This window comes from Taudactylus pleione, unplaced genomic scaffold (genome assembly GCF_031769625.1).
Source record: "Taudactylus pleione unplaced genomic scaffold, aTauple2 ptg001508l, whole genome shotgun sequence".
NCBI lineage: Eukaryota > Metazoa > Chordata > Amphibia > Anura > Myobatrachidae > Taudactylus > Taudactylus pleione.
Window position 1 is genome coordinate 533,039 of NW_028285906.1, and position 27,874 is coordinate 560,912.

General features: G+C 51.6%; 1 protein-coding gene across 1 annotated transcript in view; it reads left to right on the top strand.

Moving 5' to 3' along the window:
- Positions 1–25,601, top strand: part of LOC148442444 (tubulin epsilon and delta complex protein 1-like) — a 100,882-nt gene extending 75,281 nt beyond the window's left edge. The window contains exons 7-8 of the mRNA XM_088463931.1: positions 16,841–17,038; positions 24,908–25,601. Coding sequence (XP_088320057.1) covers positions 16,841–17,038; positions 24,908–25,261 — 552 coding nt within the window. The 3' untranslated portion in view covers positions 25,262–25,601. The remainder of the gene's footprint in view (positions 1–16,840; positions 17,039–24,907) is intronic.
- The last annotated feature ends 2,273 nt before the right edge of the window (positions 25,602–27,874 follow it).

Sequence of the window (27,874 nt, forward strand, 5' to 3'; positions counted from 1 at the left end):
CCCCCGTGTCCCTGTAGCAGCAGCCCCCTGTCCCTGTGTCTCTTCTGCTTCCAGCAGCTTATCCCCCTCCCGTATCCCTCTAGCAGCAGCTTCCTACCCTTGTGTCTCCTCTCCCACCAGCAGCTTATCCCTCCCGTATCCCTGTAGGAGCAGCCCCCTGTCCCTGTGTCTCGTCTCCCACCAGCAGCTTATCCCCCCTCCCGTATCCATCTAGCAGTAGCTTCCTGCCCTTGTATCTCCTCTCCCACCAGCAGCTTAACCCCCCTCCCGTATCCCTCTAGCAGCAGCTTCCTACCCTTGTGTCTCCTCTCCCACCAGCAGCTTATCCCCCCTCCCGTATCCCTCTAGCAGCAGCTTCCTGCCCTTGTGTCTCCTGTCCCACCAGCAGCTTATCCCCCCGTATCCCTGTAGCAGCAGCCCCCTGTCCCTGTGTCTCTTCTGCCTCCAGCAGCTTATCCCCCCGTATCCCTCTAGCAGCAGCCCCCTGTCCCTGTGTCTCCTCTCCCACCAGCAGCTTATCCCCCCTCCCGTATCCATCTAGCAGTAGCTTCCTGCCCTTGTGTCACCTCTCCCACCAGCAGCTTATCCCCCCCGTATCCCTGTAGGAGCAGCACCCTGTCCCTGTGTCTCTTCTGCCTCCAGCAGCTTATCCCTCCCCTATCCCTCTAGCAGCAGCCCCCTGTCCCTGTGTCTCTTCTGCTTCCAGCAGCTTATCCCCCTACCGTATCCCTCTAGCAGCAGCTTCCTACCCTTGTGTCTCCTCTCCCACCAGCAGCTTATCCCTCCCGTATCCCTGTAGGAGCAGCCCCCTGTCCCTGTGTCTCCTCTCCCACCAGCAGCTTATCCCCCCTCCCGTATCCATCTAGCAGTAGCTTCCTGCCCTTGTGTCACCTCTCCCACCAGCAGCTTATCCCCCCGTATCCCTCTAGCAGCAGCTTCCTACCCTTGTGTCACCTCTCCCACCAGCAGCTTAACCCCCCTCCTGTATCCCTCTAGCAGCAGCTTCCTGCCCTTGTGTCTCCTCTCCCACCAGTAGCTTATCCCCCCCGTATCCCTGTAGCAGCAGCCCCCTGTCCCTGTGTCTCTTCTGCCTCCAGCAGCTTATCCCCCCTCCCGTATCCCTGTAGGAGCAGCCCCCTGTCCCTGTGTCTCTTCTGCCTCCAGCAGCTTAACCCTCCCGTATCCCTGTAGCAGCAGCTTCCTGCCCTTGTGTCTCCTCACCCACTAGCAGCTTATCCCTCCCGTATCCCTGTAGGAGCAGCACCCTGTCCCTGTGTCTCCTCTCCCACCAGCAGCTTATCCCCCCTCCCTTATCCCTCTAGCAGCAGCTTCCTGTCCTTGTGTCACCTCTCCCACCAGCAGCTTATCCCCCCCGTATCCCTGTAGCAGCAGCCCCCTATCCCTGTGTCTCTTCTGCCTCCAGCAGCTTATCCCTCCCGTATCCCTCTAGCAGCAGCCCCCTGTCCCTGTGTCTCTTCTGCTTCCAGCAGCTTATCCCCCCGTGTCCCTGTAGCAGCAGCCCCCTGTCCCTGTGTCTCTTCTGCTTCCAGCAGCTTATCCCCCTCCCGTATCCCTCTAGCAGCAGCTTCCTACCCTTGTGTCTCCTCTCCCACCAGCAGCTTATCCCTCCCGTATCCCTGTAAGAGCAGCCCCCTGTCCCTGTGTCTCCTCTCCCACCAGCAGCTTATCCCCCCTCCCGTATCCATCTAGCAGTAGCTTCCTGCCCTTGTGTCACCTCTCCCACCAGCAGCTTATCCCCCCGTATCCCTCTAGCAGCAGCTTCCTACCCTTGTGTCTCCTCTCCCACCAGCAGCTTATCCCCCCTCCCGTATCCCTCTAGCAGCAGCTTCCTACCCTTGGGTCTCCTCTCCCACCAGCAGCTTATCCCCCCTCCCGTATCCTTCTAGCAGCAGCTTCCTGCCCTTGTGTCTCCTCTCCCACCAGCAGCTTATCCCCCCCTCCCGTATCCCTCTAGCAGCAGCTTCCTGCCCTTGTGTCACCTCTCCCACCAGCAGCTTATCCCCCCTCCCTTATCCCTCTAGCAGTAGCTTCCTGCCCTTGTGTCACCTCTCCCACCAGCAGCTTATCCCCCCTCCCGTATCCCTGTAGCAGCAGCCCCCTGTCCCTGTGTCTCATCTGCCTCCAGCAGCTTATCCCTCCCGTATCCCTCTAGCAGAAGCCCTCTGTCCCTGTGTCTCTTCTGCTTCCAGCAGCTTATCCCCCCCGTATCACTGTAGCAGCAGCCCCCTGTCCCTGTGTCTCTTCTGCCTCCAGCAGCTTATCCCCCCTCCCGTATCCCTCTAGCAGCAGCTTCCTGCCCTTGTATCTCCTCTCCCACCAGCAGCTTAACCCCCCTCCCGTATCCATCTAGCAGCAGCTTCCTACCCTTGTGTCTCCTCTCCCACCAGCAGCTTATCCCCCCTCCCGTATCCCTCTAGCAGCAGCTTCCTGCCCTTGTGTCTCCTATCCCACCAGCAGCTTATCCCCCCGTATCCCTGTAGCAGCAGCCCCCTGTCCCTGTGTCTCTTCTGCCTCCAGCAGCTTATCCCCCCGTATCCCTCTAGCAGCAGCCCCCTGTCCCTGTGTCTCCTCTCCCACCAGCAGCTTATCCCCCCTCCCGTATCCATCTAGCAGTAGCTTCCTGCCCTTGTGTCTCCTCTCCCACCAGCAGCTTATCCCCCCTCCCGTATCCCTCTAGCAGCAGCTTCCTAACCTTGTGTCTCCTCTCCCACCAGCAGCTTATCCCCCCTCCCGTATCCCTCTAGCAGCAGCTTTCTACCCTTGTCACCTCTCCCACCAGCAGCTTATCCCCCCTCCCGTATCCCTCTAGCAGCAGCTTCCTGCCCTTGTGTCTCCTCACCCACTAGCAGCTTATCCCTCCCGTATACCTGTAGGAGCAGCACCCTGTCCCTGTGTCTCCTCTCCCACCAGCAGCTTATCCCCCCTCCCCTTATCCCTCTAGCAGCAGCTTCCTGTCCTTGTGTCACCTCTCCCACCAGCAGCTTATCCCCCCCGTATCCACTGTAGCAGCAGCCCCCTATCCCTGTGTCTCTTCTGCCTCCAGCAGCTTATCCTCCCGTATCCCTCTAGCAGCAGCCCCCTGTCCCTGTGTCTCTTCTGCTTCCAGCAGCTTATCCCCCCGTGTCCTGTAGCAGCAGCCCCCTGTCCCTGTGTCTCTTCTGCTTCCAGCAGCTTATCCCCCTCCCGTATCCCCTCTAGCAGCAGCTTCCTACCCTTGTGTCTCTCTCCCACCAGCAGCTTATCCTCCCGTATCCCTGTAGGAGCAGCCCCCTGTCCCTGTGTCTCCTCTCCCACCAGCAGCTTATCCCCCCTCCCGTATCCATCTAGCAGTAGCTTCCTGCCCTTGTGTCACCTCTCCCACCAGCAGCTTATCCCCCCGTATCCCTCTAGCAGCAGCTTCCTACCCTTGTGTCTCCTCTCCCACTAGCAGCTTATCCCCCCTCCCGTATCCCTCTAGCAGCAGCTTCCTACCCTTGTGTCTCCTCTCCCTCCAGCAGCTTATCCCCCCTCCCGTATCCTTCTAGCAGCAGCTTCCTGCCCTTGTGTCTCCTCTCCCACCAGCAGCTTATCCCCCCTCCCGTATCCCTCTAGCAGCAGCTTTCTGCCCTTGTGTCACCTCTCCCACCAGCAGCTTATCCCCCCTCCCTTATCCCTCTAGCAGTAGCTTCCTGCCCTTGTGTCACCTCTCCCACCAGCAGCTTATCCCCCCGTATCCCTCTAGCAGCAGCTTCCTACCCTTGTGTCTCCTCTCCCACCAGCAGCTTATCCCCCCTCCCGTATCCCTCTAGCAGCAGCTTCCTACCCTTGGGTCTCCTCTCCCACCAGCAGCTTATCCCCCCTCCCGTATCCTTCTAGCAGCAGCTTCCTGCCCTTGTGTCTCCTCTCCCACCAGCAGCTTATCCCCCCCTCCCGTATCCCTCTAGCAGCAGCTTCCTGCCCTTGTGTCACCTCTCCCACCAGCAGCTTATCCCCCCTCCCTTATCCCTCTAGCAGTAGCTTCCTGCCCTTGTGTCACCTCTCCCACCAGCAGCTTATCCCCCCTCCCGTATCCCTGTAGCAGCAGCCCCCTGTCCCTGTGTCTCATCTGCCTCCAGCAGCTTATCCCTCCCGTATCCCTCTAGCAGAAGCCCTCTGTCCCTGTGTCTCTTCTGCTTCCAGCAGCTTATCCCCCCCGTATCACTGTAGCAGCAGCCCCCTGTCCCTGTGTCTCTTCTGCCTCCAGCAGCTTATCCCCCCTCCCGTATCCCTCTAGCAGCAGCTTCCTGCCCTTGTATCTCCTCTCCCACCAGCAGCTTAACCCCCCTCCCGTATCCATCTAGCAGCAGCTTCCTACCCTTGTGTCTCCTCTCCCACCAGCAGCTTATCCCCCCTCCCGTATCCCTCTAGCAGCAGCTTCCTGCCCTTGTGTCTCCTATCCCACCAGCAGCTTATCCCCCCGTATCCCTGTAGCAGCAGCCCCCTGTCCCTGTGTCTCTTCTGCCTCCAGCAGCTTATCCCCCCGTATCCCTCTAGCAGCAGCCCCCTGTCCCTGTGTCTCCTCTCCCACCAGCAGCTTATCCCCCCTCCCGTATCCATCTAGCAGTAGCTTCCTGCCCTTGTGTCTCCTCTCCCACCAGCAGCTTATCCCCCCTCCCGTATCCCTCTAGCAGCAGCTTCCTAACCTTGTGTCTCCTCTCCCACCAGCAGCTTATCCCCCCTCCCGTATCCCTCTAGCAGCAGCTTTCTACCCTTGTCACCTCTCCCACCAGCAGCTTATCCCCCCTCCCGTATCCCTCTAGCAGCAGCTTCCTGCCCTTGTGTCTCCTCACCCACTAGCAGCTTATCCCTCCCGTATACCTGTAGGAGCAGCACCCTGTCCCTGTGTCTCCTCTCCCACCAGCAGCTTATCCCCCCTCCCTTATCCCTCTAGCAGCAGCTTCCTGTCCTTGTGTCACCTCTCCCACCAGCAGCTTATCCCCCCCCGTATCCCTGTAGCAGCAGCCCCCTATCCCTGTGTCTCTTCTGCCTCCAGCAGCTTATCCCTCCCGTATCCCTCTAGCAGCAGCCCCCTGTCCCTGTGTCTCTTCTGCTTCCAGCAGCTTATCCCCCCGTGTCCCTGTAGCAGCAGCCCCCTGTCCCTGTGTCTCTTCTGCTTCCAGCAGCTTATCCCCCTCCCGTATCCCTCTAGCAGCAGCTTCCTACCCTTGTGTCTCCTCTCCCACCAGCAGCTTATCCCTCCCGTATCCCTGTAGGAGCAGCCCCCTGTCCCTGTGTCTCCTCTCCCACCAGCAGCTTATCCCCCCTCCCGTATCCATCTAGCAGTAGCTTCCTGCCCTTGTGTCACCTCTCCCACCAGCAGCTTATCCCCCCGTATCCCTCTAGCAGCAGCTTCCTACCCTTGTGTCTCCTCTCCCACTAGCAGCTTATCCCCCCTCCCGTATCCCTCTAGCAGCAGCTTCCTACCCTTGTGTCTCCTCTCCCTCCAGCAGCTTATCCCCCCTCCCGTATCCTTCTAGCAGCAGCTTCCTGCCCTTGTGTCTCCTCTCCCACCAGCAGCTTATCCCCCCTCCCGTATCCCTCTAGCAGCAGCTTTCTGCCCTTGTGTCACCTCTCCCACCAGCAGCTTATCCCCCCTCCCTTATCCCTCTAGCAGTAGCTTCCTGCCCTTGTGTCACCTCTCCCACCAGCAGCTTATCCCCCCTCCCGTATCCCTGTAGCAGCAGCCCCCTGTCCCTGTGTCTCATCTGCCTCCAGCAGCTTATCCCTCCCGTATCCCTCTAGCAGAAGCCCTCTGTCCCTGTGTCTCTTCTGCTTCCAGCAGCTTATCCCCCCCGTATCACTGTAGCAGCAGCCCCCTGTCCCTGTGTCTCTTCTGCCTCCAGCAGCTTATCCCCCCTCCCATATCCCTCTAGCAGCAGCTTCCTACCCTTGTATCTCCTCTCCCACCAGCAGCTTATCCATCCCGTATCCCTGTAGGAGCAGCCCCCTGTCCCTGTGTCTCCTCTCCCACCAGCAGCTTATCCCCCCTCCCGTATCCATCTAGCAGTAGCTTCCTGCCCTTGTTTCTCCTCTCCCACCAGCAGCTTAACCCCCCTCCCGTATCCCTCTAGCAGCAGCTTCCTACCCTTGTGTCTCCTCTCCCACCAGCAGCTTATCCCCCCTCCCTATCCCTCTAGCAGCAGCTTCCTGCCCTTGTGTCTCCTGTCCCACCAGCAGCTTATCCCCCCTCCCGTATCCCTGTAGCAGCAGCCCCCTGTCCCTGTGTCTCTTCTGCCTCCAGCAGCTTATCCCCCCGTATCCCTCTAGCAGCAGCCCCCTGTCCCTGTGTCTCCTCTCCCACCAGCAGCTTATCCCCCCTCCCGTATCCATCTAGCAGTAGCTTCCTGCCCTTGTCACCTCTCCCACCAGCAGCTTATCCCCCCCGTATCCCTGTAGCAGCAGCCCCCCTTTCCCTGTGTCTCTTCTGCCTCCAGCAGCTTATCCCCCCTCCCGTATCCCTGTAGGAGCAGCCCCCTGTCCCTGTGTCTCTTCTGCCTCCAGCAGCTTAACCCTCCTGTATCCCTGTAGCAGCAGGCTTCCTGCCCTTGTGTCTCCTCACCCACTAGCAGCTTATCCTCCCGTATCCCTGTAGGAGCAGCACCCTGTCCCTGTGTCTCCTCTCCCACCAGCAGCTTATCCCCCCTCCCTTATCCCTCTAGCAGCAGCTTGCTGTCCTTGTGTCACCTCTCCCACCAGCAGCTTATCCCCCCCGTATCCCTGTAGCAGCAGCCCCCTGTCCCTGTGTCTCTTCTGCCTCCAGCAGCTTATCCCCCCTCCCGTATCCCTGTAGGAGCAGCCCCCTGTCCCTGTGTCTCTTCTGCCTCCAGCAGCTTATCCCCCCCGTATCCCTGTAGCAGCAGCCCCCTATCCCTGTGTCTCTTCTGCCTCCAGCAGCTTATCCCTCCCGTATCCCTCTAGCAGCAGCCCCCTGTCCCTGTGTCTCTTCTGCTTCCAGCAGCTTATCCCCCCGTGTCCCTGTAGCAGCAGCCCCCTGGCCCTGTGTCTCTTCTGCTTCCAGCAGCTTATCCCCCTCCCGTATCCCTCTAGCAGCAGCTTCCTACCCTTGTGTCTCCTCTCCCACCAGCAGCTTATCCCTCCCGTATCCCTGTAGGAGCAGCCCCCTGTCCCCTGTGTCTCCTCTCCCACCAGCAGCTTATCCCCCCTCCCGTATCCATCTAGCAGTAGCTTCCTGCCCTTGTGTCACTTCTCCCACCAGCAGCTTATCCCCCCGTATCCCTCTAGCAGCAGCTTCCTACCCTTGTGTCTCCTCTCCCACCAGCAGCTTATCCCCCCTCCCGTATCCCTCTAGCAGCAGCTTCCTACCCTTGGGTCTCCTCTCCCACCAGCAGCTTATCCCCCCCTCCCGTATCCTCCTAGCAGCAGCTTCCTGCCCTTGTGTCTCCACTCCCACCAGCAGCTTATCCCCCCTCCCGTATCCCTCTAGCAGCAGCTTCCTGCCCTTGTGTCACCTCTCCCACCAGCAGCTTATCCCCCCTCCCTTATCCCTCTAGCAGTAGCTTCCTGCCCTTGTGTCACCTCTCCCACCAGCAGCTTATCCCCCCTCCCGTATCCCTGTAGCAGCAGCCCCCTATCCCTGTGTCTCATCTGCCTCCAGCAGCTTATCCCTCCCGTATCCCTCTAGCAGAAGCCCTCTGTCCCTGTGTCTCTTCTGCTTCCAGCAGCTTATCCCCCCCGTATCACTGTAGCAGCAGCCCCCTGTCCCTGTGTCTCTTCTGCCTCCAGCAGCTTATCCCCCCTCCCGTATCCCTCTAGCAGCAGCTTCCTGCCCTTGTATCTCCTCTCCCACCAGCAGCTTAACCCCCTCCCGTATCCCTCTAGCAGCAGCTTCCTACCCTTGTGTCTCCTCTCCCACCAGCAGCTTATCCCCCCTCCCATATCCCTCTAGCAGCAGCTTCCTGCCCTTGTGTCTCCTGTCCCACCAGCAGCTTATCCCCCCGTATCCCTGTAGCAGCAGCCCCCTGTCCCTGTGTCTCTTCTGCCTCCAGCAGCTTATCCCCCCGTATCCCTATAGCAGCAGCCCCCTGTCCCTGTGTCTCCTCTCCCACCAGCAGCTTATCCCCCCTCCCGTATCCATCTAGCAGTAGCTTCCTGCCCTTGTGTCACCTCTCCCACCAGCAGCTTATCCCCCCCGTATCCCTGTAGGAGCAGCACCCTGTCCCTGTGTCTCTTCTGCCTCCAGCAGCTTATCCCTCCCGTATCCCTCTAGCAGCAGCCCCCTGTCCCTGTGTCTCTTCTGCTTCCAGCAGCTTATCCCCCCGTGTCCCTGTAGCAGCAGCCCCCTGTCCCTGTGTCTCTTCTGCTTCCAGCAGGCTTATCCCCCTCCCGTATCCCTCTAGCAGCAGCTTCCTACCCTTGTGTCTCCTCTCCCACCAGCAGCTTATCCCCTCCCGTATCCCTGTAGGAGCAGCCCCCTGTCCCTGTGTCTCCTCTCCCACCAGCAGCTTATCCCCCCTCCCGTATCCCTCTAGCAGTAGCTTCCTGCCCTTGTATCTCCTCTCCCACCAGCAGCTTAACCCCCCTCCCGTATCCCTCTAGCAGCAGCTTCCTACCCTTGTGTCTCCTCTCCCCACCAGCAGCTTATCCCCCCTCCCGTATCCCTCTAGCAGCAGCTTCCTGCCCTTGTGTCTCCTGTCCCACCAGCAGCTTATCCCCCCGTATCCCTGTAGCAGCAGCCCCCTGTCCCTGTGTCTCTTCTGCCTCCAGCAGCTTATCCCCCCGTATCCCTCTAGCAGCAGCCCCCTGTCCCTGTGTCTCCTCTCCCACCAGCAGCTTATCCCCCCTCCCGTATCCATCTAGCAGTAGCTTCCTGCCCTTGTGTCACCTCTCCCACCAGCAGCTTATCCCCCCTGTATCCCTGTAGGAGCAGCACCCTGTCCCTGTGTCTCTTCTGCCTCCAGCAGCTTATCCCTCCCGTATCCCTCTAGCAGCAGCCCCCTGTCCCTGTGTCTCTTCTGCTTCCAGCAGCTTATCCCCCCGTGTCCCTGTAGCAGCAGCCCCCTGTCCCTGTGTCTCTTCTGCCTCCAGCAGCTTAACCCTCCCGTATCCCTGTAGCAGCAGCTTCCTGCCCTTGTGTCTCCTCACCCACTAGCAGCTTATCCCTCCCCGTATCCCTGTAGGAGCAGCACCTGTCCCTGTGTCTCCTCTCCCACCAGCAGCTTATCCCCCCTCCCTTATCCCTCTAGCAGCAGCTTCCTGTCCTTGTGTCACCTCTCCCACCAGCAGCTTATCCCCCCCGTATCTCCTGTAGCAGCAGCCCCCTATCCCTGTGTCTCTTCTGCCTCCAGCAGCTCCAGCAGCTTATCCCTCCCGTATCCCTCTAGCAGCAGCCCCCTGTCCCTGTGTCTCTTCTGCTTCCAGCAGCTTATCCCCCCGTGTCCCTGTAGCAGCAGCCCCCTGTCCCTGTGTCTCTTCTGCTTCCAGCAGCTTATCCCCCTCCCATATCCCTCTAGCAGCAGCTTCCTACCCTTGTGTCTCCTCTCCCACCAGCAGCTTATCCCTCCCGTATCCCTGTAGGAGCAGCCCCCTGTCCCTGTGTCTCCTCTCCCACCAGCAGCTTATCCCCCCTCCCGTATCCATCTAGCAGTAGCTTCCTGCCCTTGTGTCACCTCTCCCACCAGCAGCTTATCCCCCCGTATCCCTCTAGCAGCAGCTTCCTACCCTTGTGTCTCCTCTCCCACCAGCAGCTTATCCCCCCTCCCGTATCCCTCTAGCAGCAGCTTCCTACCCTTGGGTCTCCTCTCCCACCAGCAGCTTATCCCCCCTCCCGTATCCTTCTAGCAGCAGCTTCCTGCCCTTGTGTCTCCTCTCCCACCAGCAGCTTATCCCCCCCTCCCGTATCCCTCTAGCAGCAGCTTCCTGCCCTTGTGTCACCTCTCCCACCAGCAGCTTATCCCCCCTCCCTTATCCCTCTAGCAGTAGCTTCCTGCCCTTGTGTCACCTCTCCCACCAGCAGCTTTTCCCCCCTCCCGTATCCCTGTAGCAGCAGCCCCCTGTCCCTGTGTCTCATCTGCCTCCAGCAGCTTATCCCTCCCGTATCCCTCTAGCAGAAGCCCTCTGTCCCTGTGTCTCTTCTGCTTCCAGCAGCTTATCCCCCCCGTGTCACTGTAGCAGCAGCCCCCTGTCCCTGTGTCTCTTCTGCCTCCAGCAGCTTATCCCCCCTCCCGTATCCCTCTAGCAGCAGCTTCCTGCCCTTGTATCTCCTCTCCCACCAGCAGCTTAACCCCCCTCCCGTATCCATCTAGCAGCAGCTTCCTACCCTTGTGTCTCCTCTCCCATCAGCAGCTTATCCCCCCTCCCGTATCCCTCTAGCAGCAGCTTCCTGCCCTTGTGTCTCCTGTCCCACCAGCAGCTTATCCCCCCGTATCCCTGTAGCAGCAGCCCCCTGTCCCTGTGTCTCTTCTGCCTCCAGCAGCTTATCCCCCCGTATCCCTCTAGCAGCAGCCCCCTGTCCCTGTGTCTCCTCTCCCACCAGCAGCTTATCCCCCCTCCCGTATCCATCTAGCAGTAGCTTCCTGCCCTTGTGTCTCCTCTCCCACCAGCAGCTTAACCCCCCTCCCGTATCCATCTAGCAGCAGCTTCCTACCCTTGTGTCTCCTCTCCCACCAGCAGCTTATCCCCCCTCCCGTATCCCTCTAGCAGCAGCTTCCTGCCCTTGTGTCTCCTGTCCCACCAGCAGCTTATCCCCCCGTATCCCTGTAGCAGCAGCCCCCTGTCCCTGTGTCACCTCTCCCACCAGCAGCTTATCCCCCCGTATCCCTGTAGCAGCAGCCCCCTGTCCCTGTGTCTCATCTGCCTCCAGCAGCTTATCCCTCCCGTATCCTTCTAGCAGCAGCTCCCTGTCCCTGTGTCTCTTCTGCTTCCAGCAGCTTATCCCCCCCGTATCACTGTAGCAGCAGCCCCCTGTCCCTGTGTCTCTTCTGCCTCCAGCAGCTTATCCCCCCTCCCGTATCCCTCTAGCAGCAGCTTCCTGCCCTTGTATCTCCTCTCCCACCAGCAGCTTATCCCCCGTCCCGTATCCCTCTAGCAGCAGCTTCCTACCCTTGTGTCTCCTCTCCCACCAGCAGCTTATCCCCCCTCCCGTATCCCTCTAGCAGCAGCTTCCTAACCTTGTGTCTCCTCTCCCACCAGCAGCTTATCCCCCCTCCCGTATCCCTCTAGCAGCAGCTTCCTACCCTTGTCACCTCTCCCACCAGCAGCTTATCCCCCCTCCCGTATCCCTCTAGCAGCAGCTTCCTGCCCTTGTGTCTCCTCCCCCACTAGCAGCTTATCCCTCCCGTATCCCTGTAGGAGCAGCACCCTGTCCCTGTGTCTCCTCTCCCACCAGCAGCTTATCCCCCCCCTCCCTTATCCCTCTAGCAGCAGCTTCCTGTCCTTGTGTCACCTCTCCCACCAGCAGCTTATCCCCCCCGTATCCCTGTAGCAGCAGCCCCCTATCCCTGTGTCTCTTCTGCCTCCAGCAGCTTATCCCTCCCGTATCCCTCTAGCAGCAGCCCCCTGTCCCTGTGTCTCTTCTGCTTCCAGCAGCTTATCCCCCCGTGTCCCTGTAGCAGCAGCCCCCTGTCCCTGTGTCTCTTCTGCTTCCAGCAGCTTATCCCCCTCCCGTATCCCTCTAGCAGCAGCTTCCTACCCTTGTGTCTCCTCTCCCACCAGCAGCTTATCCCTCCCGTATCCCTGTAGGAGCAGCCCCCTGTCCCTGTGTCTCCTCTCCCACCAGCAGCTTATCCCCCCTCCCGTATCCATCTAGCAGTAGCTTCCTGCCCTTGTGTCACCTCTCCCACCAGCAGCTTATCCCCCCGTATCCCTCTAGCAGCAGCTTCCTACCCTTGTGTCTCCTCTCCCACCAGCAGCTTATCCCCCCTCCCGTATCCCTCTAGCAGCAGCTTCCTACCCTTGTGTCACCTCTCCCTCCAGCAGCTTATCCCCCCTCCCGTATCCTTCTAGCAGCAGGTTCCTGCCCTTGTGTCTCCTCTCCCACCAGCAGCTTATCCCCCCTCCCGTATCCCTGTAGCAGCAGCCCCCTGTCCCTGTGTCTCATCTGCCTCCAGCAGCTTATCCCTCCCGTATCCCTCTAGCAGAAGCCCTCTGTCCCTGTGTCTCTTCTGCTTCCAGCAGCTTATCCCCCCCGTATCACTGTAGCAGCAGCCCCCTGTCCCTGTGTCTCTTCTGCCTCCAGCAGCTTATCCCCCCTCCCGTATCCCTCTAGCAGCAGCTTCCTGCCCTTGTATCTCCTCTCCCACCAGCAGCTTAACCCCCCCTCCCATATCCCTCTAGCAGCAGCTTCCTACCCTTGTGTCTCCTCTCCCACCAGCAGCTTATCCCCCCTCCCGTATCCCTCTAGCAGCAGCTTCCTGCCCTTGTGTCTCCTGTCCCACCAGCAGCTTATCCCCCCGTATCCCTGTAGCAGCAGCCCCCTGTCCCTGTGTCTCCTCTCCCACCAGCAGCTTATCCCCCCTCCCGTATCCATCTAGCAGTAGCTTCCTGCCCTTGTGTCACCTCTCCCACCAGCAGCTTATCCCCCCGTATCCCTGTAGCAGCAGCCCCCTGTCCCTGTGTCTCATCTGCCTCCAGCAGCTTATCCCTCCCGTATCCCTCTAGCAGAAGCCCTCTGTCCCTGTGTCTCTTCTGCTTCCAGCAGCTTATCCCCCCCGTATCACTGTAGCAGCAGCCCCCTGTCCCTGTGTCTCTTCTGCTTCCAGCAGCTTATCCCCCCCGTATCACTGTAGCAGCAGCCCCTGTCCCTGTGTCTCTTCTGCCTCCAGCAGCTTATCCCCCCTCCCGTATCCTCTAGCAGCAGCTTCCTGCCCTTGTATCTCCTCTCCCACCAGCAGCTTATCCCCCCTCCCGTATCCCTCTAGCAGCAGCTTCCTACCCTTGTGTCTCCTCTCCCACCAGCAGCTTATCCCCCCTCCCGTATCCCTCTAGCAGCAGCTTCCTAACCTTGTGTCTCCTCTCCCACCAGCAGCTTATCCCCCCTCCGTATCCCTCTAGCAGCAGCTTCCTACCCTTGTGTCTCTCTCCCACCAGCAGCTTATCCCCCCTCCCGTATCCCTCTAGCAGCAGCTTCCTGCCCTTGTGTCTCCTGTCCCACCAGCAGCTTATCCCCCCGTATCCCTGTAGCAGCAGCCCCCTGTCCCTGTGTCTCTTCTGCCTCCAGCAGCTTATCCCCCCGTATCCCTCTAGCAGCAGCCCCCTGTCCCTGTGTCTCCTCTCCCACCAGCAGCTTATCCCCCCTCCCGTATCCATCTAGCAGTAGCTTCCTACCCTTGTCACCTCTCCCACCAGCAGCTTATCCCCCCTCCCGTATCCCTCTAGCAGCAGCTTCCTGCCCTTGTGTCTCCTCCCCCACTAGCAGCTTATCCCTCCCGTATCCCTGTAGGAGCAGCACCCTGTCCCTGTGTCTCCTCTCCCACCAGCAGCTTATCCCCCCTCCCTTATCCCTCTAGCAGCAGCTTCCTGTCCTTGTGTCATCTCTCCCACCAGCAGCTTATCCCCCCCGTATCCCTGTAGCAGCAGCCCCCTATCCCTGTGTCTCTTCTGCTCCAGCAGCTTATCCCTCCCGTATCCCTCTAGCAGCAGCCCCCTGTCCCTGTGTCTCTTCTGCTTCCAGCAGCTTATCCCCCGTGTCCCTGTAGCAGCAGCCCCTGTCCCTGTGTCTCTTCTGCTTCCAGCAGCTTATCCCCTCCCGTATCCCTCTAGCAGCAGCTTCCTACCCTTGTGTCTCCTCTCCCACCAGCAGCTTATCCCTCCCGTATCCCTGTAGGAGCAGCCCCCTGTCCCTGTGTCTCCTCTCCCACCAGCAGCTTATCCCCCCTCCCGTATCCATCTAGCAGTAGCTTCCTGCCCTTGTGTCACCTCTCCCACCAGCAGCTTATCCCCCCGTATCCCTCTAGCAGCAGCTTGTGTCTCCTCTCCCTCCAGCAGCTTATCCCCCCTCCCGTATCCTTCTAGCAGCAGCTTCCTGCCCTTGTGTCTCCTCTCCCACCAGCAGCTTATCCCCCCTCCCTTATCCCTCTAGCAGTAGCTTCCTGCCCTTGTGTCACCTCTCCCACCAGCAGCTTATCCCCCCTCCCGTATCCCTGTAGCAGCAGCCCCCTGTCCCTGTGTCTCATCTGCCTCCAGCAGCTTATCCCTCCCGTATCCCTCTAGCAGAAGCCCTCTGTCCCTGTGTCTCTTCTGCTTCCAGCAGCTTATCCCCCCCGTATCACTGTAGCAGCAGCCCCCTGTCCCTGTGTCTCTTCTGCCTTCAGCAGCTTATCCCCCCTCCCGTATCCCTCTAGCAGCAGCTTCCTGCCCTTGTATCTCCTCTCCCACCAGCAGCTTAACCCCCCTCCCATATCCCTCTAGCAGCAGCTTCCTACCCTTGTGTCTCCTCTCCCACCAGCAGCTTATCCCCCCTCCCGTATCCCTCTAGCAGCAGCTTCCTGCCCTTGTGTCTCCTGTCCCACCAGCAGCTTATCCCCCCGTATCCCTGTAGCAGCAGCCCCCTGTCCCTGTGTCTCTTCTGCCTCCAGCAGCTTATCCCCCCGTATCCCTCTAGCAGCAGCCCCCTGTCCCTGTGTCTCCTCTCCCACCAGCAGCTTATCCCCCCTCCCGTATCCATCTAGCAGTAGCTTCCTGCCCTTGTGTCACCTCTCCCACCAGCAGCTTATCCCCCCGTATCCCTGTAGCAGCAGCCCCCTGTCCCTGTGTCTCTTCTGCCTCCAGCAGCTTATCCCCCCTCCCGTATCCCTCTAGCAGCAGCTTCCTGCCCTTGTATCTCCTCTCCCACCAGCAGCTTATCCCCCCTCCCGTATCCCTCTAGCAGCAGCTTCCTGCCCTTGTGTCACCTCTCCCACCAGCAGCTTATCCCCCCTCCCTTATCCCTCTAGCAGTAGCTTCCTGCCCTTGTGTCACCTCTCCCACCAGCAGCTTATCCCCCCTCCCATATCCCTGTAGCAGCAGCCCCCTGTCCCTGTGTCTCATCTGCCTCCATCAGCTTATCCCTCCCGTATCCCTCTAGCAGCAGCCCTCTGTCCCTGTGTCTCTTCTGCTTCCAGCAGCTTATCCCCCCCGTATCACTGTAGCAGCAGCCCCCTGTCCCTGTGTCTCTTCTGCCTCCAGCAGCTTATCCCCCCTCCCGTATCCCTCTAGCAGCAGCTTCCTGCCCTTGTATCTCCTCTCCCACCAGCAGCTTAACCCCCCTCCCGTATCCCTCTAGCAGCAGCTTTCTACCCTTGTATCTCCTCTCCCACCAGCAGCTTATCCCCCCTCCCGTATCCCTCTAGCAGCAGTTTCCTGCCCTTGTGTCTCCTCTCCCACCAGCAGCTTATCCTCCCGTATCCCTGTAGCAGCAGCCCCCTGTCCCTGTGTCTCTTCTGCCTCCAGCAGCTTATCCCCCCCGTATCCCTCTAGCAGCAGCCCCCTGTCCCTGTGTCTCCTCTCCCACCAGCAGCTTATCCCCCCTCCCGTATCCCCCTGTCCCTGTGTCTCTTCTGCTTCCAGCAGCTTATCCCCCCTCCCATATCCCTGTAGCAGCAGCTTCCTACCCTTGTGTCACCTCTCCCTCCAGCAGTTTATCCCCCCTCCCGTATCCCTCTAGCAGCAGCCCCCTGTCCCTGTGTCTCTTCTGCTTCCAGCAGCTTATCCCCCCTTCCGTATCCCTGTAGCAGCAGCTTCCTACCCTTGTGTCACCTCTCCCACCAGCAGTTTATCCTCCGTGTCCCTTTAGCAGCAGCTCCGCTCCCACCAGCAGCTTCCCCCCCCCCCCCACCTCGCAGACCCACAAAACGAGTGACAGGAGGGTGGAGCCAGAAACTAAAGAGGGGGAGGTGGCCACCGCCAGACAGTGTCTTTCTGTCTATCATTTAGAGGTGACAGAACCCAGTTCTGCCCCGTTTCGGCCCTCTTTAACCCCTGCTCTGGACGTGTGGCAAGCTGTGTAAGCTCTGCCATAGCCTGGACTAAACACTTACACCAGGTTGACTTTGACATCTTAGTGGGTGTGCTCACAGGCACACGCTGCTGATCCTCTACCTCTCATACCATACACTTGGTATCTGCTACATACTAGACACACAGCAATTCAGCAATTGGGAGTGACATATCCAGGCTCGTCCCTGGACATACTCCCGTTCCCAGCTATAGAAAGAATGAGGGAAGGTTGCTGTTGAACATAATGTGCTGGAGAATGTATACTGTAGCTATAAAAAAATCAACGGGATAATCACATTTTCAACTACCAATGTCACTGCTGGGAACAGTCAGGACACTTTTTTTTCGCCATATTCAGAGGCAGCTGAGATCACCAGAGGAGGGACGGTAATGACAACTGAACTATGTAACTAACACAATTATTGCTGGTTTGTTTTAAGAACAGATAGGGCTTTAATTCAGTACCATATTAGATTAAATAACTATATATAATATTTTCTTATGGCATTTAAAATAGAAATTACACTTTTGAGAATTATTCCATAAATACTTTTACATCATTGGTACAATCCCAGTAAACTATTCTAAGCATGGGACTTAAACTGAATTAGAAAAGGTTCCTAAGGAGATGTAGGATACCTTTTTCTATAGAACGCGTTTTAGATCTACCGTCAGGGGACGTTCTGACATGACGTTAAGGAATAGACTTGTTTGGTGATTACATGAAGATTGAGCTTAATAGCATAAATTGTGCATAGCTTCAAGTTCCTTGAGTAATTTTACATGTTATGTGTAAAACTGTGTACATATTACAATTGTAATTCTACTACCACGCCATAATTTACATTAATTTAATGCTATCAATTAATAGGAAACCGTTTTGCAGTCTACTTCTGAAGATGAGCAGAGCATCTCTTCTCTAAATATAAACAAGTACACACATTTCTCAAGTGCTTTTCACCCAAGGAATAATCTTAATGATATCCAGGTGCTAAACTTGAATTTACGTGACCTGAATGATCAACTCCACGTGCTAACTTCAAACAGGAAAATGGCATGGCATGAGCAGGTATGAACTTGTTAATGGATATTAGGAAAAACATTTTATAAAATTTTATTTTTAATTGTATAAACATATTTAAGATTTTTTATAATTATACTGTGGTATCTATTGTGGCATATTGTATGTGGTGAATGCCATTACTTTGGAAGAATATATGTAATTCATATAAAATGAACTTTCATCTCTCCTATTAATCAATTTTATCCTTAAACCCAAAGTGTTTGAGTTTGAAGTTTAAATTTCTCTGTTCTTAACTTAATATTCAAAGATAATTTGTAGACACACGTTGATGGACAGAGAAAAGTGATAGCTGAGGTTCTGATTCCATATCTCTATACCAGCTCCAACATGTTTACAGGATACTTGCCTACAATTAATTCTTCCTCTGCGAGAGCCCAGAGTGTAGGTATAATTGAAAGATGGACGGGGTGATGTAGCGATTTACCATGATGATACAATTTATTGCTAATCGCATCATTGAGCCACGAGACCAACCACATCGCTGGCGAAGTAGGTGCAGTCCATGAAGAGACCTGGAAAACATGCACTGTTTGGGATCCTGAGGACTGAGTTTGAGCAATCCTCAAGTACCAACAACAGGTCATGTTTTGTGGATTTTGTTTTTATCAGATCAGTTAATCCACAGGTTCTCAAACTCTGTCCTCAGGACCCCAAACGGTGTATGTTTTCAGGTCTCTTCACAGATTCACAAGTGAAATAATTAGCTCCACCTGTGGATCTTTTAAAAATGTGTCCGTGAGTAATGAATACACCTGTGCACTTGCTGGGTGACCTGGAAAACGTGAACTGTTTGGGTTTCTGAGGACCGAGTTTGAGAACCACTGAGTTATTCTGTCTGTTGGGTCAGTAATTATACCATGTACTACCACAGACAGAAATCCTCAAAGCATGACCTGTTGGGAACTCTAATGGTGCGTACACACTAGACGATATGCTCCCTGAGTGTGTCCCCGGCAGGGTGTGCTCAATGTCGTTCATGACATTGAGCACACCCGCTGAACGATATCATTAACGATATCGTTCAGCGCCGGGCTCTCTCCCCCATTCCCCAACATGCAGCAACCTGACGACATCGTCAGGTTGGCCTGCATGTTATCCCGGTGAACGATGATGACGAACGACCTGCATGAACGCGCGTCGTCGTTATCGTTCATCGTTTTTGTGTAAAAAATGGACGATAAAGTGGACGACTGAACGATAACTATATGGTTATCGTTCAGTCGTCCACTTTAATCGCCCAGTGTGTATGCACCATATAAGGGTTGAGGTTGAGAACCACTGCAGTTATACAGTGTTTCCCAACTCCAGTCTTTGGGAACCCCTAACAGTGCATGTCTTACAGATCTCTTCATTATCACAATTGAAATAGCACAACCTGTGGATCCTTTAAAATGTGTCAGCCAGTAATGGATAAACCTGTGCACCAACTAGGAAATCTGTAAAACATGCACTGTTAGGGGTTCCTGAGGACTGGAGTTGGGGAACATTGCAGTAAAATTTTGGTGCTCCGCAAGTTTATTGGTATAAGTGCAAAGCCGATATATGGATTTAAATGGAAAAGTTGTAAATTATTAGTGATTTTAAGCTAAAAGTCAATTAACAAAAAAAAATACATGCAGTACATTAGAATTTCAGTGTTAAAATCTTCTGCGTAGTTCAAAATGATTACTTCAGAAGACACACCAGATACTAATTGGGTACAAAAGAATATGCATAAAATAAACTTGCAAATGTATATTTAAAATAAATAAGTACATTAAAAACACATCTTTTGTCTACATACACAGTGGTATTAATATTAAGTATATTAGATGTGTTTTAGTGCATGTAGATGGACATGACACTAGTAACATGCAGTAACACAGTATACCAGAAGACACCGTACACATTTTCCATGTAACTGGTGGTGCTGCAGTGCTTGGTTTGGTTAGTTTTTTTTCTTCATGTTTTGGTCCTTTTCAGGACATCACATGTTACTGAATTGGAAAACTTACATTCCTCTCAGTGGGAGCCCTAGGTAACCGTGATTGTTATTATTATTATGAGTTATTTATATAGCGCACACATATTCCGCAGCGCTTTACAGAGAATAGTTGGCCGTTCACATCAGTCCCTGCCCCAGTGGAGCTTACACTCTATATTCCCTATCACATGCACACACATACACAGTAGGGTTAGTTTTTGATGGGAGCCAATTAAACTACCAGTATATTTTTGGAGTGTGGGAGGAAACAGGAGGAAACCCAGCATCATGCATGCACAGGGAGAATATACAAACTGCACACACTTAGGGCCATCGTGAGAATTGAACCCATGACCTCATTGAGTAGGGTTGGCATTTTTATGTAGGTCTAGTAAGATGCTGCAAAAAATGTGCATAAGTCTACAGCATATCTGGTGAAATATGCAGCTAAAAATATTTAATATCAAACAAGCCTAAGATTTATAGTAATAAGCCAAAATACTATATAGACAGGAAAAGATATATGTATTTGCATAAAGATCCCAGGTCTAGTGATGAGACGCTAGGATGTACTATTTTGTCATAGACATTTTTAGAAAAAAAATATAACACATTTGTAAACACATTATAAATGCATAAATGTAAATTTGTTTTAGTTTTTTTAGCAATGCATCAACAACAAAAAAGGAGTATGGCTGCTTACACCTGGCATTTGCAAGCAGTAATGACTAGCAATATATAAAGGGCACATACAGAGCTGAGCCCTCCCTCTAGGTACCCAGGGACCCTTGACCTAACTATTTGTTACACCAGAAGCCGTCATCTTTTCTGCCATCTGGAGATGTCTATAGCCAAAGTTGCTGCACAAGCATTCATTGAAAAGTCAACTCACTCATTGAGGACACTGATTAGCGTCCTCAATAAGTGAGTTTCCCTCAATAAGTGAGTTTCCAAGGACCACTTAAAGCATTGCAGATTAGGGTCAGTGATAAAACAAGGAGTGGCTCCTGACTAGGAATTATAAAAGGTGCTTTTGGCAGGAGGGTATGGTTATTGAGGTTTGAGACAAGAGGTGAGAAATCTGCATGAGTAGCATTTCTTAGAGTTTCGAAGATAAGAAACAAAAAAGTTGAACTATATTCTGACTAATATTAAGAGCCAGTGCAAAGAGCCTAAAATATGTAGGCCTAGGCCAGGCCAGGGATCCCTGGAGAGCTGGGGACCCCCCCCCCCAATAAAGGGGTACCCCTCTCCAGGGCACCCCAGGTTGATAGCCCGGATGCTGGTACTTGGAGAACCACAAGTACCAGCATGCAGGGCATTAAGGGCCCACTAGTACCTGTAGTTCACCTGTAAAAAAATGTTTAATAAACTTATACTGTCACGATGTGTGTGTCCTGTGTTTTTTTAAACATTTTTTTACAGGTGAACTACAGGTACTAGTGGGCCCTTAATGCCCTGCATGCTGGTACTTGTGGTTCTCCAAGTACCAGCATGCGGGGCAGGCTTGCTGGGACCTGTAGTTCTACTTGTAAAGACAATGTTTGCTATTATTTATTTACACCACACCACCCAATCAACCCGCCACAAGGGGTGGCGGGGATAGCCCCGGACTATCATCCTGGGGTGCCCTGGAGAGGGGTACCCCTTTATTGGGGGGAGGTCCCCAGCTCTCCAGGGATCCCCGACCTGGGCTGACTAGCATTCAGGGCTGGTGTTGTGGCTGGGGGGCCCGGTGAAAGGGCTCCCCTGGCTGCGGCATCAGCCCCCAGCTAGAAAAAGTCTGGTTCTGGAATGATTATGCTAAAAACCTCTATTGGTTGCAAAATTTTATTGCATTTATATATATTATTAATAATTTGGAGTTGTGCACCTGAGATTTGTCTGTTAATGTTACAGGTGATGTCAGGGACATAGTTGTTAATGTTACAGGTGATGTCAGGGATATAGTTGTTAATGTTACAGGTGATGTCAGGGATATAGTTGTTAATGTTACAGGTGATGTCAGGGATGTAATTGTTCATGTTACAGGTGATGTCAGGGAATGTTCATGTTACAGGTGATGTCAGGGATGTAATTGTTAATGTTACAGGTGTTGTCAGGGATATAGTTGTTCATGGTACAGGTGATGTCAGGGACATAGTTGTTCATGTTATAGGTGATGTCAGGGATGTAATTGTTAATGTTACAGGTGATGTCAGGGATGTAATTGTTAATGTTACAGGTGATGTCAGGGATGTAATTGTTCATGTTACAGGTGATGTCAGGGATTGTTCATGTTACAGGTGATGTCAGGGATGTAATTGTTAATGTTACAGGTGATGTCAGGGATGTAATTGTTAATGTTACAGGTGATGTCAGGGATATAGTTGTTCATGGTACAGGTGATGTCAGGGACATAGTTGTTCATGTTATAGGTGATGTCAGGGACATAGTTGTTCATGTTACAGGTGATGTCAGGGATGTAATTGTTAATGTTACAGGTGATGTCAGGGACATAGTTGTTCATGTTACAGGTGATGTCGGATATAGTTGTTAGTGTTAGAGGTGATGTCAGGGATATAGCTGTTAATGTTACAGGTGATGTCAGGGATATAGATGTTAATGTTACAGGTGATGTCAGGGATGTAGTTGTTAATGTTACAGGTGATGTCAGGGATATAGATGTTAATGTTACAGGTGATGTCAGGGATGTAGTTGTTAATGTTACAGGTGATGTCAGGGATATAGATGTTAATGTTACAGGTGATGTCAGAGATATAGTTGTTAATGTTACAGGTGATGTCAGGGATATAGTTGTTAATGTTACAGGTGATGTCAGGGATGTAGTTATTAATGTTATTACAGGTGATGTCAGGGATATAGTTGTTAATGTTACAGGTGATGTCAGAGATATAGTTGTTAATGTTACAGGTGATGTCAGGGATATAGTTGTTAATGTTACAGGTGATGTCAGGGATGTAGTTGTTAATGTTACAGGTGATGTCAAGGATATAGTTGTTAATGTTACAGGTGATGTCAGGGATGTAGTTGTTAATGTTACAGGTGATGTCAGGGATATAGATGTTAATGTTGCAGGTGATGTCAGGGATGTAGTTGTTCATGTTACAGGTGATGTCAGGGATATAGTTGTTAATGTTACAGGTGATGTCAGGGATATAGTTGTTAATGTTACAGGTGATGTCAGGGATATAGTTGTTAATGTTGCAGGTGATGTCAGGGATATAGTTGTTAATGTTACAGGTGATGTCAGGGATATAGTTGTTAATGTTGCAGGTGATGTCAGGGATATAGTTGTTAATGTTACAGGTGATGTCAGGGATATAGTTGTTAATGTTACAGGTGATGTCAGGGATATAGTTGTTAATGTTACAGGTGATGTCAGGGATGTAGTTGTTCATGTTACAGGTGATGTCAGGGATATAGTTGTTAATGTTACAGGTGTTGTCAGGGATGTAATTGTTAATGTTACAGGTGATGTCAGGGATGTAGTTGTTCATGTTATGATATTGTCATGATGCAAGATATCCACTAAGGTTATATATGTAATGTTTATAAATTGTTAACCTGTGTGCCAGATTTCATCACTGTACCCCATGGTGTGTTATACAGGTGGGATCCTGTACGGAGGACAGTAGGATGTGCAATACCTTAGGTTGGTTCAGGGAGCACATACATAATTTTTATATTTTTATTTGTTGTTTTTTTTCTGTTATTTGAGATTTGCATGACAGTACATATAACAATAAAAGAATAGGAAGAAACGACGCATGTGTATTAATCTGTGAATTTATATAACTTGTATGTGCACAAATTTGGAGAGTCGTGTGGATATCTTAATAAATACACAATTTAATAAAATAAACAACAATAAAAGTATCTACAGCATGGAAAATACCAATGGTATAGAACTGCTAATTAGCATAAATACATGTAGATATAGGGTATAACATGTTTTTCTTTCTCAGAGGTACAACTCCCACAATCTGGTTTCAATCATTATATATGATAATGTTATTGGAATAAAGTTACATACATAATTACCTGTACCACTCTTTCATGTGCAGATGGAATATGAGATATGTCCAAGGTGGGTTATTAATATCCTGCAGCCTGTGCAGTCCCTTTGGTCCTTAGTCTCCAATGGCACAATGCATGAAACGTGTTCAGGGAAAATACACCTGCGATCTATGCAGTCTCTGTTATCCCGCAATCCCAGATGGCACAATGTGGTTTAAGTGGTTTCAGCGTAAGATTCCGGTATCAGTATATTCATTGCCTTTGATAAAGCTGTCTGGGACAGAGAAACGCGTCAGGCTGAGAGCTGAGAGGTCTCCCCACACTGGAGTTTATACCGGACTTCACCTTTTGGATTTCCACAACAAATACACTGATACCGGAATCTTATGCTGAAACCACTTAAACCACATTGTGCCATCTGGGATTGCGGGATAACAGAGACTGCATAGATCACAGGTGTATTTTCCCTGAACCCGTTTCATGCATTGTGCCATTGGAGACTAAGGACCAAAGGGACTGCACAGGCTGCAGGACATTAATAACCCACCATGGACATATCTCATATTCCATCTGCACATGAAAGAGTGGCACCGGTACTTATGTATGGAACTTTGGCCCTGATTCAGTGCCGGACACTCTGACAGAGCGCTCGCTCTGAATCAGGGCGTCTTTTTTTTTTTTTTTAAGGAGCGGCCTTCCGGCCGCTCGCATTGCTGTGGGTTACCACCAACAGCTAATGCGAGCGGCCAGGATGATGGTCGCGATGGTCAAGACCATCACGACCATCGGGCTTGCGACGAGACCCTTGTGGTAGGGTCTCGTGGCCGCAAGCCCAAGAGAGCTTTCGGCTCTAACAGAGTTGAAAGCTCTCCCAATGACATCGCTTGTGACGTCAGTGGGGCTGCCCCCAAACGCCTCCCTCTGGGCAGCCTCCCCCCCCCAACCCGCCCACCAAAGGGGGCGTGCTGTCACTCAACATCGATAGCACACCCCCTTTGGTGCAAGACCCGGAGCGACGGATTGCCCGTAGCTATCCGGGTCTCGCACATGCGCACGACGGAGCCGGCTCCATCGTGCGCATCCGCTCTGGGCCACCATCGACCCGGTTGCGAGCGCTCAGCGCTTGCGACCGGGTCTGAATCAGGCCCTTTATTCCACTAACATTATCGTATATACCGATTGAAACCAGATTGTGGGAGTTGTACCTCTGAGAAAGAAAAACACGGTATACCCTATATCTACATGTATACATGCTAATTAGCAGTTCTATACCATTGGTATTTTCCATGCTGTAGATACTATTTTTATTGTTGTTTAGTTTATTAAATTGTGTATTTATTAGGATATCCACACGACTCTCCAAATTTGTGCACATATATGATATACATACCAGTTATATAAATTCACAGATTATCGCACATGCTATTCTTTTGTTTGTGTATATCTATTCCCAGAGAGACTACTCTGGTATACGGCAGCAATTTCAGAGTGTGATTTTTACATTATTATTATCATTATTATTTCTAATTTTTATAATCATTTTATTGTAATTCTATATTTGCTTGAGACACATCTGGAGCGAGTCTAACAGCGCCTTACACATGTGTACCAGTACATATAACAATTCCACATGACCTGAAAGCTGATATTTCTTATGTGCATGCACCAGGCTGTAGCAAAAGCTTCTATATGGTGAATTACATTTGCTAGCACACCAATCATCTTTTATATAAAACTGTCTTTAGTATATAAAATTCTCGCCTTTCATTCCAAAATATCTGTAATGGATTATCAAAATTGTTATTTTGAAATGTCATGTTGTGTTATCTGTATTCTTAGTTTCTTCATTTGCTCTGCATTATATTTTACAGATTCAAGATCTAGAAAGAGATCTCAGTGAAAAGGAATTGTGTTTAACAATTACAAAAATTAAGCAAGTAGTGAAAAAGAAACTGGAGCATCTTAAATATCAAAGCGCCCGAACTGGAGATCTACATGGTTCATTCAGAATTCTATTTCAAGAAAGCAAGCTTAAAAAATCTGCTGCCCAGAAGGAGCACAGTGCGGCAGCCATTCCTGCCACGGAGGCCATCACATGTCTACAGGGCGCCATCGGTAAGATGGAAGCAGAGTATGAAAAACTACAGGATCAGTGCAGGAAGAGATTGGATGAAATTACCGAAAGACTTGAAGGGGTAATTTGCATCCCACCTACAAAGTATTGATTGCTTGGAGCTCAATGTATAGAGACATAATAATATTTTCTATATATTTTTATTTATATGCATTATTTACAGAGAATATTTAATTATTCACATCAGTCCTTGCCCCATTCTATCTTACAGTGTAAATTCTCTACCACACACAATAAGCTGCCTTTTGTCAAGGTTCACTATACAGTATTATGTTGATGTTAACCATGTAGACATTCCTAATGAATTGCCAACAATGCCTTTCTCATGTATCACTATGTCAATATTTTCACCATGTCTAAATTTTGTACATGTCGACATATTAAACTTCACCATGCTGGCTCCATACCCTGTTGCCAGCAACCAATTAAACTTCCAGTAGGAATGGACATTTTTTTATGGTAGTGTTTTCACCATTACGTGATGGCTTTCCGATGGTAGCCGCCATCAAATGGTGTGTAAACGATGGCCATACAATGTTAAAATACAGCTTGAATTCAGCTGTTTAGCATCAGGAACGGCCGTGGGTTGCTATTGCCCATGTGCAAATATGGTTTTGTGTGAAAGCATGAACCATCGCAATGTTGTTTTCCATCAAAATTCTTTTGATGCGATGATTAGTGTACAGTGCACCAAAAGGTTTGATGGCGGACACCCAGCCGTCATGGTGGGCTTCCGATGTCCATCTCAAACTACAAGTATGTTTTTGGACTGAGTGGAAACCAAAGTGCCCATACAAATTTCTCCCATACACTGTTTGTGTATGTATACAGGTTGAGTCTCCCATATCCAAATATTCCAAAATACAGAATATTTTTAGCATGACTGAGAAAGTGAAACCTTTGCTTTCTGATGGTTCCATGTACACAAACTTTGTTTAAGGCACAAAATTATTAAAAATATTGTATAAAATGACCTTCAGGCTATGTATTTAAGGTGTAAATGAAACATAAATGAATTTTATGTATGTACTTAGGCCCTCATTCAGAGCCGTTCGCTATTTGCGTTCGTTCGTTCAAAAACAAGGGGTGGCTATTCAAATGATCCGTTCGCACATTGCAGTCTGTTCACACCTCTAAGTCTGAACGAGCGAGCAAAACATACGCTCGTTTATTTGTTACAAACGCCCCCTGGCCGCTCGCACCATACGTCATGTCCGCTATTTATTAGATTAATCGAGTACATCGAACAGGATATGAACTGCTCGCTATTCTTGTGGTTGGTTTTTTCAACCGCTATTTTGCGAGCAGTTCTGAGTTAAAAAAAAACAAGTGACGTGGTCAATGACGCTGCTATGTTAATTATGCACACCCATAAAACGCCCGTTTTGACCTTTAAGCACGCCAGCGTTCTGATCTCCACTCCCCGTTTTCAAGCACCTTCCCCTGTTACCACCCACATACGCCTCATTCTGTCACTCAAAATAACAGGCACTCGCTATATTGCGTACAAACGATTTTCGCCCACACTGACTGGTTAGCGCATGCGTACTAAAAACCGTACGCATGCGCAGATGTGCGAACATCGCTCGGAACGAGCGTACTGCCGCTAGCGAGTGGCTCTGAATGAGGGCCTTAGTTTGAGCCACAAAATTACTGAATATATGGTATAAAATGACCTGCAGGCTGTGTATAAGCTGTATATAACACATAAATACATTCTGTGCTTAGGTTTGGGTCCCATTCCCAAGATATTTCATTAAAGTATGCAAGTATTCCAAAATAACCCTGGTCCCAAACATTTTGGATATGGGAGACTCAACCTGTAGTATATACCAGTGAGGCAGTAATGCTAATAACTGTGACACCCACAAGTATTCCAGTTTTATAAGTCTTAACAAATAGTATGGCAAACTAGGTAGCCCTCACTCTTTATACTTTGACTCTACAGACTTAGATGTACTCAGAAACCATCACTTATAGGGAAGGAGGCTGGTTTGGTGATCACGCTGCGGTTTCTATTCACTGTCACAGCCCTGCTAAAGCTTGTAATCTATGTAACTATGCATTAATGATTGACAGAGAGCAGGAACACATTTGAGATAAAGACACAATTTTAATGGATTTTCTATCTTATCTAGTTGTACAATGCAACAGCAACGCTTAGGCTGGAAATACTGCTGAATGAAAGCTACCACCCATAGGGTTTATTCACATATCTGCCATAATCCTACAGGTGGTGCAGACTGTTGTTTCCTGGCTCCCAGCCTGCATCTCGTCCAGTGTTGCAATCATTGGCCCTTCTACAATAATAGACTACAGCAGGATGACACCAGTCTCTGACAATCACCGCAGTACAGGGACTGACAGCTTGGGGGGAGAGTATGCTTTCTCTCTTATCCCTACTTTCTCACTTTATTAGTGACCAGGGTGTCTGAGGATAGAGGGGTGGCCGGCCATACACATGCACCCCTGCCTGCGTCCTGTTTGCTCAGTGCATTGCATTTTAGCATGCAGAAGTGTGAACAATGACAATGTTCTCACCTTGAGATGAATGAGTCTGATGACTGCACTATTATCAGCACACTTTGCATCCTGTCATCCTGCATAATGCACTTGTGCAAAGTATTACATTGTGACTTATTTTCTAATATCATAATTATTTAATTTAGATTAATCCTCTTTCTCGTAGCACAAATTACTCCAT